At 33.2% G+C, this 14,678-nt stretch overlaps 1 protein-coding gene across 1 annotated transcript; it reads left to right on the top strand.

Moving 5' to 3' along the window:
* The first annotated feature begins 5,998 nt into the window (after window positions 1-5,998).
* LOC107772107 (cytochrome P450 71AU50) lies at window positions 5,999-14,239 on the top strand. Its single transcript, XM_016591592.2, has 2 exons — window positions 5,999-7,008; window positions 13,529-14,239. The coding sequence occupies exons 1-2, from the start codon at window positions 6,136-6,138 to the stop codon at window positions 14,141-14,143; spliced, it is 1,488 nt and encodes a 495-aa protein (XP_016447078.1). The 5' UTR covers window positions 5,999-6,135; the 3' UTR covers window positions 14,144-14,239.
* Window positions 14,240-14,678: the final 439 nt, after the last annotated feature.

The following is a 14,678-nucleotide window of genomic DNA, read 5'->3' on the forward strand; positions in this document are numbered from 1 at the left end:
ATGTATTTGTCATATTTACCATTTAATTGTGGGTGATGGTATGCGAATTTTAAATGTTGAAATTGAAAAGGCTTATATGGCTCTTAATTGGCTTTTTTATTCAAACCGTAGAAGTAGACTTAGAGAATATTTTAAAAGATGCGATGAATTTGGACTAAGAGAAAGAAAGGTTCCTAAACCTTGTCCAACTAGATGGAATTACATGTATGAAAGTTTAGTTGTTGCATATGAATATAGAAACCCCATAAACTTAACGTTTAATGCTCATGTAAGTGATTATGGTGAGCACCTTACAAATGCAGATTGGGCTAATGTTAAAATGCTTGTAGATTTTTTAGAAAAATTTCATATTGCTACAAATGAATTTTCTGGGCAATATTATCCTACTATTTCTAACTATTTAGTTTATATTGCAGAACTTGCAAATTTGTTTGATCATTTTTCAGAAGGTGGGGAAATTTATCAACTTGCTATTGATTCCATGAGAATTTTTTTTTAAATTTTCCCCCCTATTCCCCCTATTTATGGTGTTGTTGCATTGTTAAATCCTACTATGAAATTAAGAGGTCCTCAATTTTAGTATGAAACTGTTTATAATGGTTTAGCACTTGGAGATGAGGAGTTGTCTAAACTTGCGGACGCAATAGCCTCAATTAAAATAAATGTTCAAATTATTTATAATGCTTATCAAATTGTATTAGATCATGCTAGACCAAATGTTCCAACTCCTTCTTCTTCTAGTTCTCAATCATCTAAAAGAACTGCGGGAGTAATAGCACTTAGTGCTTGGGTAGGGTTCAGGGGTTCTCAAAGTTCCAGTACTAGTGATTTTTCACAACTAAATGAGCTTGAAATTTATTTGTCACAGGGAATTGAGGAAGTGAATCCCGACGGCTCCTTTAATATTTTGGAATGGTGGAAGGACAAAGAAAAATACTTTCCGATTCATTCAAGGATGGCCCGAGATATTTTAACTATTAAAGATTCAACAGTGGCATCAGAGAGCGTTTTCAGTCAAGCAAGACTTCAACTCGGTGATTATAGAGCGTCTATGAGGGAGAGCTTGGAAAAATCAGTACTTTTCAGAGATTGGATCCGTTCGGAAAGAAGAAATTTTGGACTTGCTGAATCACAACCAGAGGTAGACGAAGCTTATGAAGAAATGCTAGCTGAACTTGCGGAGGATGATATTTCGCCTGAAAGCGGTGATGACCAAGCTTCATTTCCGCCACCACCAACGGAAATTCCTCCGGACCTTGAAGGATTTATAAAATTTGTAAGAGATACCATGTAAATTAATATGTAACTTGTATTTTGGCACATCTTGATTAGTTTCTTTTTCTTCTCAATGGTGGTATTAGCACCTTGTTGTGCTCATTCCATATGGGAGAGGAAGACTAAGAAAGATATTGCCATGATTTTTTAATGCTATAATAAAAATATAACGCATTGCTTTGAATATCTCTTTACAATATTTTTGTCTTTTTATATATCTTAAGCTATACATATAGTATAATATAGTATATACTATACTATACTATATTATATATATACATCTTACTATATACATAGTATATAAGCCATATTCGATAGTATACATCTTACGATATACTATATATACATCTTAATATAGTAAGATGTATATATAGTATATATATATATATATATATATATATATATATATATATATATCTTAAGCCATATTCGATAGTATATAAATATATATATCGAATATAGCTTATATATATACTATACTATATATACATCTTAAGATATATATATACTATACTATATATACATAGTATATATATATATATATATCTTAAGATGTATATATAGTATATAAATCGAATATTAATGTATAAATCTTAAGATGTATATATAGTAAATCGAATATAGCTTATATATCTTAAGATGTATATATAGTATAGTATAGTATATATATTATAACGCATTGCTTTGAATATCTCTTTACAATATTTTTGTCTCATTGCTTTGAATATCTCTTTACAATATTTTTGTCTTTAAATTTGAATTAAAAAATTTAGGTGACAATTTTATAATATAATTTACTAGGAATTGCCTTAGATATTTTTATTACCATTTTTTTTCTTTAACTTGTATAAAAATAATTTTAAAAATATATAGTATCCGTTGGGCCCTTTTGGGCCCGCTTAGGACCGTTTGGGCCCGCTTAGGTCCGGGACCGGCCCACTTACACACGGGACCGCTAGTTCGTGGTTCCGGTCCCGGACCGGTTCCAACAAGAAACCCGCAAAATCCGGGACCGCTTAGGACCGGGCCCGCCCCACATGCCATCCCTACCAGTGTTATAACGAGACTCTGGCGAATATATTAAGTGGGCGTTTGGACATAAGAATTGTAAAATTCTAAAAAAGGGTGAAAAACTTTTTTAAAATAAAAATAATATTTGAAAATTAGAGTTGTGTTTGAACATAAATATTATTTTGGGTTGTTTTGAAATTTTGTGAGTGATTTGAGTGAAAATTTTGAGAAATAGTTTTTTGGAGTTTTTTCAATTCTCGAAAAATTTCAAAATTTATTTTAAAGTGAAAATTGAAAATTTTATGACCAAATACTGATTTCTGAAAAATATGAAAATTTTTCGAAAAAAAGTAAACTACTTTTTATTATGTCCAAACGGGCTCTTAGTCTAACCTCTCTTACACTGTCAATTGTATTCCTTCAATTCGTCCCCTCTTTACTTTCACGAAAAGGATATTGTTCCACGAGAAAAAAAGTGGATAAGGTTGTCAATATCAAGTTGGTAGATAGTGTCATGACTGACGAGTGGCTTCCTAAAATTGACTGAGGTCCATGCTTTTCTCTTTTTTAATAAAATCCGTCAAAGAGATTGTCTACAGATCTTAAAGCTAAATGGACGAAATGACGAATGGAGATCGAGCTCCTAAATTAGCCTCTTTTTGGGTCCTTTTTTGGTACTTCAGTTGAGAATTGAGATGCATGGAACGTAGATAGGGAAGGAATTCATTCAATTAATAACACAACTTGAGTTTTTTAAAAAGGGGGGAAGCGAATCTCTAGCAACTTTTGTTGACACTTCTTTCTTGGAAAGTGTACTTTGATTTCACCTTGAACTTGTAAAACATGACTAATTCCCACTGATTTCATATATTATGTCACCAAACTTATTTATTTCCTTTGTACGGTGAATTTGTTTTTCATGTTTTATTAGATCAAGAATCTATTACCTTCTTTCAAATAATTTTTACCTACTTTGGAGACGCTTTGGCTTTGTTACGCAGGATCGGGGTGTTCATAAAAATTTAAAAAATCAAACTAAATCAAAAATTAAATTAAACAGACGAAAAAAACGATACTTTTTGGTTTGGTTTGGTTTTGATTTTGAATTTTAAAAACCGATCAAATTTAGTTTGATTTTGGTTTTAATCAAAAAATAATCGGAAAAAATCGAACCAAACAGACTATAGAAGTAGCTATTTCAAATTATATATATACATACATATATATATATATATATATATATATATATATATATATATATATATATATATATATATATATATATATATATATATATGTACACCAAGAATGGTTGAGTTTCATTTGGAAAGTAGTATAGGTTGAATGGAGAAATCATTTAGTTTGATTGGTAGTTTTTTTGTTAAGTATAAGAATCCGTTTCATGTTACAAATAAGTCTTTGAATTATCTATCACTATTTGATTCAATTATCATCAATATATCTTGTTAAATGATAGATTTCTCAAAGGGCAATTGATTTGATAGTGTTACGTTGAAAATGTAGTCGACGGAATATGTGTTTGGTAGTGTATGTCTCGTATTTAAGAAAAAAATGATAAATAACCGAAAAAACTGAAAAACCGACAAAACCCGATATAAACTGAATCGATAAAAAACCGACTTAATTGGTTGGTTTGGTTCTAATATTTAAAAATTTACTTTTTTTATAGGAAAAATCAATCCAAACTGAACCATGAACACCCCTACTTAGGATAGTTGCGAAGCTAGCCTCGAAGTACGACCTACGGGTTCTATTGAACCTAATAGTTTTATTATAACCTATGTATTTATTTTAAAATATACTTATTAGAAAAGCTTAAAACATACTTCATTTGTCCCAATTTAGATTACCCACTTTTCTTTATTGTATATCCTATAAAGAAATATCACATATTTATTTAAAAATAATTTAACCTTTAAATTATAATTAATAAGCACATAAATATTTAAGATTTGTTTTAGATCATAAATTTTAAAAAGTCTTCTATTCTTTATTGAACTTCATGTTTCGCCAAATAATACCACATAAATTGGTTGGAAGATATAATAATAGCATGTTTGGCCAAACTTCAAAAATTACTTGTTTTGAGAAGTAATATCACTTATTTTGAGAAGTATTTTTCTTTTTTCTAAAATATTTTTCTCAAAATTATTTTTGGTGAGAAGCAATTTGTATTTGACTAATTAATTTAAAAAATATTTTTGAGCACCAATTAATGTCTGACCAAGCTTTTAAAAAGTATTTCTAACTGTATTTTTCTCAAAATATTTTTTAAAAAAGTGCTTTTGGGAAGAAACTACTTTTTTTCTGCTTCTCCAAAATTGCTTCTGTTTCTGATTCTATTCAAAAATATATTTTTTCTTCTAAAAACTTGGCCAAACAGTTCAACTTAAAAAAAATACTTTTTATTTAAAAAAATGTGCTTCTCATTTTTAAAAAGTTTGGCAAAATAAACTATAAGTAAGCATTTGAACATGTAATGATTGATAAATAGTGGAGTCTATTAGAATGGCAACTTATTAGTTGTAATGCATCCTAATTAAATGGTGCACTGACAACCTTTCCTTGCCCTATTTTTAGGCTTACCCTCCAAAAAACCAAAATTAAAAAAGAAAAAAGTAAAAGAAAAGACAAAAAATAGCTTAGAATAGAGTGAGTGCCATTGACAAACACCAAGTTCCAAGACTAACTGATGAACCCAAAAGGAACTACGAAAAAAATCTCATTTTTTTCTGTCAATGTGTATTTATAAGAATTGAGCTCAAATCAAATAAGCAGGAAGTCTCATTTTTCTGTCAATATATGTATTTAATCCAAAAAAATAAAAATAAATTAAAACTAAACATCAAAATGGTGCGTGCCCACTTGCTTCCATAAGAATAACATAATATCATCTTCTTTTTCGGTGGCTACATCATATCTTATTATGTTGGCCACTTTGAATCATGATTTCCTTGTCTATTTTTGTCTATTTTCTCACCTTCTCTCCATAATTAGTAATGACTTTTTCCTTTCTTTAGATATATTTCTCTATTTGCTAAATAAATTTGTCACTTTCCCTTTTCCGAAATAAATAAATTTCAAATTAGAAGAATTCAACTTTCTGATAAATTGAATTTGCTTAAAATTATTAGATTTTTAATTTTTTAACGTAAGATCTGAGAAGAGTAGTGTGTACGCAAACTTTAGTCTGTGGTGAAATATTATAACTATTAAATATATTTCTTTAAAGAGTTAGATTAAAAAAGTTACTAAAAGACAATAATATGGACTCGAAGAATGCATTGTACTATCTTGATATAAGAGTTTAATATCTTCTTCCAAAATTGGTCAAAGAGACAGGAGGAATTTTTTTCCTTCTTTTTTTAGGAAAATCCAGTAAGTAAAATTGAGGTTTTTCTATTTTTTTTTATAGAAAAATCCAGTAAGTACAATTGAGTTTTTTCTTTTGGAAAATTGTCAAGGAAACGCGCAGTCGCCACCTTTCGGGTTCACATGGATTAACCTATTCACTGTGTAATAACTCGCAAATCATATAGAAGATGTAAACCGCACTAGGCACGTCCGGTGCGACGAGCTCTAACTGAGAAAACTGTTGTTAATGATAACCAATCCTAAATTTGTCACGTGGGAAATCACTCACCCAACCCACTCTGTCAATACTTAGGCAAGTACAATTGAGTTATACTTGCAATCTGTATCTTGAGGCAAGGTGGTTGGTGGTAGTTTGCGCTCCTTTGTAATAACATTATTTATCTTGAAGCTTAAGGGACTATATTCTATAACCAAAGTCTGCTATTAGCTTATTAGAGCTCCCAAGTCCCAACCATGGCTTTAATATGGACTACACTTATACTAGCTCTAGTCATATACATGTTCCATAAGTTACTAAACATCAAAAACAGGAAAAAACTTCCACCAGGTCCAATAGGAATTCCAATTTTGGGACATCTTCACTTAATAGGTAAAAATCCACACCAAACTTTTTACAGATTAGCCAAGAAATATGGCCCTTTTATGTACTTGCGACTTGGGCTGGTACCAACAATTGTTGTTTCTTCCCCCGAGACAGTTGAAAAAGTTCTCAAGACTTATGATCATGTATTTGCTAGTAGACCTCATCACGAGGCCTCTCAATATATATGTTATGGCCAAAGAAACTTGATTTTCTCCAAATATGGATCTTATTGGAGGAACATGAGAAAATTATGTACTTTGCAACTTCTGACTAGTCAAAAGATTAATTCATATCAATCTTCAAGAAAGGAAGAAGTTTCCATTTTGGTTAAATCAATCAAACAGGCTGTTCAAGATGGTGTTGCTGTTGATCTTAGTGCTAAAGTTTCATCCTTGAATGCAAACTTGAGTTGTTTAATGGTTTTTGGTAAAAAGTTTATGGATGAAGATTTGGACAAAAGGGGTTTTAAATCTATAGTTCAAGAAGTTGTACATTTAGCTGCAACACCAAATCTTGGCGATTTCTTTCCTTATCTTGGTGTTTTGGATCTTCAGGGACTTACTAGTAGGCTAAAGGCTCTTTCAAAGGTTTTTGATGAGTTTCTTGAGAAGATTATTGAAGAACATGTTCAGTCTAAGGAACAAAGGGAAACTGAGGATTTTGTAGATACCATGATGGCCATTATGCAATCTGGTGAAGCTGGATTCGAGTTCGATCGCCGCCATATCAAAGCTGTTCTATTGGTATGTAATTTCATTGATTCAAAATATTTAGTTGGTGATTAATTTAGAAACAGATGCTAGCGTTTGAAAAATGTGCATATAAATTTTCAGTATTGTTAAAATTTTAATTTTATGAACCTTTCTATAACAATCTCATTTGATACTATTTTGGCTGCTGTAGTGTAGTGCTCTTATATTGAATATATATTATAATATAACTTGATAATTGGTTCCGAGAAAAACTTAGTTTTTATAGTGAATGGCTGTTATATATGAATTATGTTATAGAGATGTCTGACTGTACTATGGGGATTCATCATACATTGACTAGTTTTATGTTGGCTGTCAACCTACTGCTTCCAATAAGCAAGCCCACATAAGCGGAGCTTCCAACGAGCAAGCTTGTAAGGATTGGGGACCCGGGTAGTGCGGAATTTAGCCAAATAATATTATAATGACAATAACAAAGACATTGCAAGTTGATAATTATGATAATTAAAGCATATAAAGAAAACACCAATTTAATGTGGTTCGGTCAGTGTGACCTACGTCCACAAGCGGATATGAGCAATTTCACTATAGCAACAAGAGTACAAAATTAGAGCAAATACTCTAATTAATCCCAAATACCCCAAGAGAATAACCTCATAAGATCACTCCAAAGAAAGGTTCACACAAGTATTTCCCAACACTCAACTCTCTTATAAAACCTCTAATGAAAGAAAGGAAAGGCAAGAGACGCTTGTCTCAAACTTAGGTGTATCTGATATGGACATTTGATAACCTATTTATAAGAAAATAAGATGGTCACGTATGGAATATATTTGGCCAACAAGGCCTTTAATGAATGTACATAGAATGTCCAACAAGGTGACCAATGAAAGGCTATATAGAAGCCAACAAGGCATATAACATATGGCCAAAAGTAGGCCACATATATTATAAATCTCCACCTTAGACTGGTTTTGGCTGATATAATAAAATTGCTTCTCCTTCTCCGCAAAAGCCCTAGTGGGCGAAATCATTTTTCATAAATGCCAATCAAGTTTAAGCAAAGCTTAAACTTGACAACTGGAAGAGGTTTCGTGAACATGTCAACAGGATTGTCTCTAGTGTTATCTTCTGAAAAGAGACTTTTTCTTCAGCAATAGTTTCTCTGATGAAGTGATATTTGATATTGATATGCTTCGTCCTCTCATGATACATCTGATCTTTTGTCAAGTGAATAACACTTTGACCATCACAGAAAATGGTAATACCACCTTGGTGTGAACTGAGTTCAGCAAATAGACCCTTCAACCATAAGGCTTCTTTGATCGCTTCGATCACTGCCATATATTCTGCTTCGGTAGTAGATAAAGCTACTACATGTTGTAATGTAGCTTTCTAACTGATAGCGCAACCACCAATGCAAAATACATAGCATGTTAGTGATCTTCTTTTGTCAAGATCACCTGCATAATCTGAGTCTACAAAACCAACCAAAGTGTTAGTATTTCTCCCAAACTCCAAACATGTGTTTGAAGTACCTCGCAAGTATCTGAGAATCCATTTCACCGCATGCCAATGTGCTTTACCAGGGCAAGCCATATACCGGCTTACCACTCACTGCTTGTGAAATATCTGTACGTGTACAAACCATTGCATACATAATACTACCGATTGCACTGGAATAAGGAATTTGTGCTATGTACCTCTCTTCTTCCTTTGACTGCGGGGACTGAGCAGCTTATAACTTAAAATGAGCAGCAAGAAGGGTACTAATTGGTTTAGCATCTTTCATGCCAAACCTCTCCAAGACTTTCTCCAAGTACTTTTTCTGAGGTCAGAAATAGCATGTTGACTTTTCGATCTCTTTTGATCTCCATGCCAAGGATTTTCTTAGCTGTTCCCAAATCTTTCATCTCAAATTCACTTTTCAGCTGACTTTTCAAATTGAGAATTTCTGTTAAATCCTTAGCAGCAATGAGCATGTCATCAACATATAATAATACGTACACAAATGAACCATCATTTAACTTCCGGAAGTAAACATAACTATCATACATGCTACTCGAATAACCATGACCCAACATAAATGAATCAAACCTTTTATACCATTGTCTTGGAGACTGCTTTAATCTGTACAAGGATTTCTTCAACAAGCAAACATGATCTTCTTTTTCTTCAATTTCAAATCCTTCGGGTTGATGCATGTATATTTGTTCCTCAAGTTCGCCATGTAAGAAAGCTGTCTTAACATCAAGTTGTTCTAATTCCAAATCATACATGGCAACGATGGCAAGCAAGACACAAATAGAGCTATGATTAACATGTAAGAAAATATCATTAAAATCAACTCTTTGTACCTGACTATAGCCCTTTGCAACTAATCGTACCTTATACCTCGCATCTTTAACCTCTGGAATTCCATCCTTTTTCTTGAAGACCTATTTGCAACCAACAATTCTTTTTCCTGATGGCGGCTTCACAAGAGACCAAGTATCATTCACATGGAGAGACTCAATTTTTTCATTCATTGCAATCAACCACTTGGCTGAGTCAGCACCAAAAACTGTTTCTTAATATTTTGATGGTTCTCCAATTTCTTCAGTTTCCTGTGCAACTGAAAAAGCAAATGCAACATAATCTCCAAACCTTAATGGTTGTTTACCTTCTCTTCTTGGTCTATGTTTGGCTATAGAATACTCCTCTTCTTTTGGTTCAACTTTAGGAGTCTCAACTTCAGAAATTTCAACTTCTGGCTCAACTTCAGGAGTTTCAACTAGGGGTGTTCAAAACCGAACCGAAACCGAAATCGAAAATCGAACCGAAACCGAAGTTTAATGGTTTATTGGTATCGGTTTAACAGTTTAACGGACGGGGAACGGATTGAAATTTTTTTATTAACGGCTTATCGGTTTGGGGGCGGATTATTTAATTTTCTTAACGGATAATCTGTTAACCCGTTAAGAATATATATATATATATATATATATATATATATATATATATGTGTGTGTGTGTGTGTGTGTGTGTATATATATATATATATATAAACCCGTTAAGAATATATATATATATATATATTAAATAATCAAAAACCCTTCTTCCACTTCCAGTACTCTATCTATTACTAATTTACTATTAGACATTTAGTTATAATTTACTATTCCATTTAGTTACTATTAGATAATTTTGATGTCATGTGTTATACCCAGTGTTCTCTTCTATTTCTTCTGATAGTTATAAGTTGTTAATAGGCTCATCCCCAGAGATGATTCTACTGGGAAATACGCTGGAATGTATCTCTATATTTCTTCTATTTAGCTCTCTTCTTAGGTGCCATATTCTATAGACTGGAATGTAGTCTGCTGAGCATAAGAAATTTATTTTGAGTCACAGCGGTCAGCAAACAATCCGATAAACCGCCCGATAACCGCCTGATAAGAGCTAAACCGATACCAATCCGCCCGATATCTTATCGGGTGGCTAGCGGATTAATATATTTAAAAGCCGATAACCGATAAGCCAAACCGTTAAGAGTAAATAACTGCCCAATCCGCCCGATAAGCAGCCCTAATTTCAACTGTATTTTGCTCCACAGTTGATGAGCTTGGCTCGGAAGAAATGCTAATCTCAACCTCCACCTGCTCTTGTGTACTCTTTCCTTTATCTATATTACAAGAACTAGAAGACTCTATTCTAGAATGTAACATAGAGGATTCATCAAAGGTTACATCCCTGTTAATTATAAATTTTGGTGTCGTGGGATCAGGATACCATAGTCGGTATCCTTTCACCCCAGATGCATACCCAAAGAAAATGCACTTTTTAACCTATGGCTCTAATTTTTCATCATTTACATGCATGTATGTAGGGCAACCAAATATCTTTAAATCAGAATAATTAGTAGGAGTACCTGACCACATTTCCTCTAGAGTTTCAAAGTTCAAAGGTACAGAAGGAGCTCGGTTGACAATATAACAGGCTGTAGAGATAGCTTCTACCCAAAAGGCGTTTGTCAACTCAACATTTGAAATCATGCAACGAGCCCTTTCCAAAAGAGTTCTATTCATCCTTTCTGTCACACCATTTTGTTGAGTGTCATTCTCACAGTACGATGTCGAGCAATTCCTTCATTCTTGCAAAATTCGTTGAATTCATCATTACAAAATTCCAAACCATTATTTGTTCTAAGCCTCTTAACCTGTTTTCCTGTTTGCTTCTCAATCAAAACTTTTCATTGTTTGAAATTTAAGAAAACATCACTTTTATTTTTTAGGAAATAAACCCAAACTTTCCTTGAATAATCATCAATGAAAGTTAACATATACCTGGCACCACCTTTTGATGGGGTACGTGAAGGACCCCAAAGATCTGAATGAATGTAATCCAAAGTACCTTTTGTTCTATGAATCGTTGGAGAATTGAAGCTGACTCTTTTCTGCTTCCCGAACACACAATGTTCACAGAACTCCATATTTTCGGTACTTTGGCCACATAATAGACCTCTTTTGCTGAGGATGGAAAGACCTTTTTCACTCATATGCCACAATTTGGTGATGTCAGAATCTGATTTATCTGATATTGAAACTGCAGTAGCACCTGTAACAGTAGATCCCAAAAGAGTATACAACGTACCAGATCTGCTTGCTTTCATGATCACAAGAGCACCATGAGAAACTTTCAGAACTCCACCTTCACCTGTGTACTTGCACCCAAGAGATTCTAGAGTGTCCAAAAAGATGAGATTTTTTTTCAAGTCAGAAACATGTTTAACATCGGTGAGAGTTCTCACCACACCATCGTGCATTTTGATTCAGACTATACCTTTTCCAATAACTTTGCAGGCAGCATAGTTGCCCATCAAGACAACTCCACCTCCAATAGATTCATATGTGGTAGATAAATTTCGATTGGGACACATATGATAAGAACAACCCGAATCTAAAATCCACTCATTGTTAGATTTGAATCTATTATTAGTTGCTAAAAAAATAGTTTCCTCAGTCTCATCAGCAGCTACACTTGTTTCGGCAGTGTTAATATTTTTGTGCTCATTTTTCTTTTCTGTATGCTTTTCTTTGTTTTTCAATTTAAAGCATTCAGAAATAATGTGACCTTTCTTATGACAATATTTGCACATGACCTTTCTGTATCTGGATTTTGACCTTGATTTAGGTTTCTCACTACTTGAATCTTTCTTGTTGGATCTACCTCTTATGAATAAGCCTTCCCCTTGGTTCCCACTAGTTTTCCCAGTAATATCTCTATCTATTTGTTCTTTTGATTTCAAAATAGATTTGATATCTTTATAAGAGATATTATCCTTTCCATAAAACATAATATCTCTTATATGTTTAAACGACTGGGGTAAGGAAACAAGCAATAACACAGCTTGATCCTCATATTTGATTTCAGCATCTATTTTACTTAAATCCATAAGAAGAGAATCAAAAATATCAAGATGTGTAAGTATAGAGGTACCTTCAGCCATACGAAAAGTGTAGAGTTTTTTGCTTTAGGTAAAACCTGTTTTCTATTGTTCTTTTCATATATAGGGTTTTAACCTTTTCCCATATGTCTTTGGCTGAGCTTTCTGCTGCAATTTCACGCAAAACCTCATTTGAAAGATTTAAAATAATACATGCTTTTGCCTTTTTGTATATGACGGCAAACTCCTCGTCCGTCATTTTATCCGACATCTTCTCCTTTCCTTGTAGTGCCAAATCTAAGCCATCGTGAAATAGGATAGCTTCCATCTTTAATTGTCACAATCCGAAGTTTGCACTTCGGTCAAATTTCTCAACATAAGACTTTGTTAGAGTCATTTTGGCTATTTAAACTAACCCGATTAGATCTGGCTCTGATACCAATTTATAAGGATCGGGAACCCGGGTAGTGCGGAATTTAGCCAAACAATGTTATAATGGCAATAACAAATACAATGCAAGTTGATAATAATGGTAATTAAAGCATATAAAGAAGGCACCAATTTAACGTGGTTCGGTCAGTGTGACCTACGTCCACAAGCGGAGATGGACAATTTCACAATAACAGCAAGAGTATAAAAGAGACTACAAAATTAGAGTAAATACTCTAATTAATCCCAAATACCCCAAGAGAATAACCTCATAAGATCATTCCAAAGAAAAGATTTACACAAGTGTTTCTCAACACTCAACTCTCTTATAAAACCTCTAATGAAAGAAAGGAAAGGCAAGAAACATTTGTCTCAAACTTAGGTGTATATGATATGGACATTTGATAACCTATTTATAAGAAAATAAGATGGTCACGTATGAAATATATTTGGCCAACAAGGCCTTTAATGAATGGACATAGAATGTCCAACAAGGTGACCAATGAAAGGCTATACAGAAGCCAACAAGACATATAACATATGGCCAAAAGTAGGCCACGTATATTATAAAGCCTACATATGGCTGATCTCAACTTGTTTGGAATTAAGATATAGTAGTTGTTATTTTTGTTGTTTGTCGTTGTTCCTACATTAATTTGCTTAATTCATATTTTTGGGGACAAATTTTGTGCACAGGATATGCTTATGGCTTCAATGGACACTTCAGCAACATCAGTAGAATGGACATTGACAGAGCTTCTTAGGCACCCTCATGTGATGAAGAAACTACAAAAAGAGTTAGAAGAAGTTGTTGGCCTGGACAGAATGGTAGAAGAATCAGACTTAGAGAATTTAAAGTACTTAGACATGGTAATAAAAGAAGCTCTGAGGCTGCATTCAGCTGCACCATTACTGATTCATGAGTCCATAGAAGACTGTGTAGTCGATGGCTTCTACGTACAAAAGGGATCGCGAATTATTGTCAACGTATATGCAGCTCAAAGGGATCCTAATGCCTGGCCTGAACCAGACAAGTTTTTCCCAGAAAGATTTGTTGAGAGCAACGTAGATCTTCGTGGACACGACTTTCAACTTCTACCATTTGGCTCTGGTAGAAGAAGTTGTCCTGGTATGCAGTTGGGGATCATAATTGTTCGCCTTGTGGTCGCGCAATTGGTGCATTGCTTTGATTGGGAACTTCCAAATGGTATGCAGCCTAGTGAATTGGACATGAGTGAGCAATTTGGGGTAGTAACTTGTAGAGCCAAGCATCTGATGGCAGTTCCTACATATAAACTCCACTATAACTGATTTAAGTAAGCATTTTCTTGTATATGTACCATGTAATTTTCAATATACTTATACAGATTACTTTGATGCTTATTATATGCAGTCAATTTGGTTGTTGTTTGGGTGTTATTACATGTAAATAAGACATTCTTTCAAGCAAATGTTAGTGATGTTTTTTATATGAAAATTTACAAGTACACTTGAATAATTTAACGTAAGTCCTTACATGTCAATAGGTAAGCAATATAATTGTAAACAATAAATAAACTGTTAGACGTATTTGAAGGTTTTGTGACATTCAAAACTTAATGCAAGTAGAAATATCTAATTTGACAATAACTTGTAGTTTACAGATTTCAATCACTGTCAGATGGATCTGTCAAACTTAGTGCAAGTAGAAGATCTTCTTTGACAACAACTTGTACTTCTATTAGTTTCAAAAAATCCATCTGAACCTACTAATGATGAGAAGATCACAATTTCAATCCCAGTGAGAACTTGCTGTAAGAGGATGGTCAAAATTGTACATCATTGCTCATTAATAATTTACTTATGT

The sequence above is a fragment of the Nicotiana tabacum genome, chromosome 13 (genome assembly GCF_000715075.1).
Source record: "Nicotiana tabacum cultivar K326 chromosome 13, ASM71507v2, whole genome shotgun sequence".
NCBI classification, from domain to species: Eukaryota; Viridiplantae; Streptophyta; class Magnoliopsida; order Solanales; family Solanaceae; genus Nicotiana; species Nicotiana tabacum.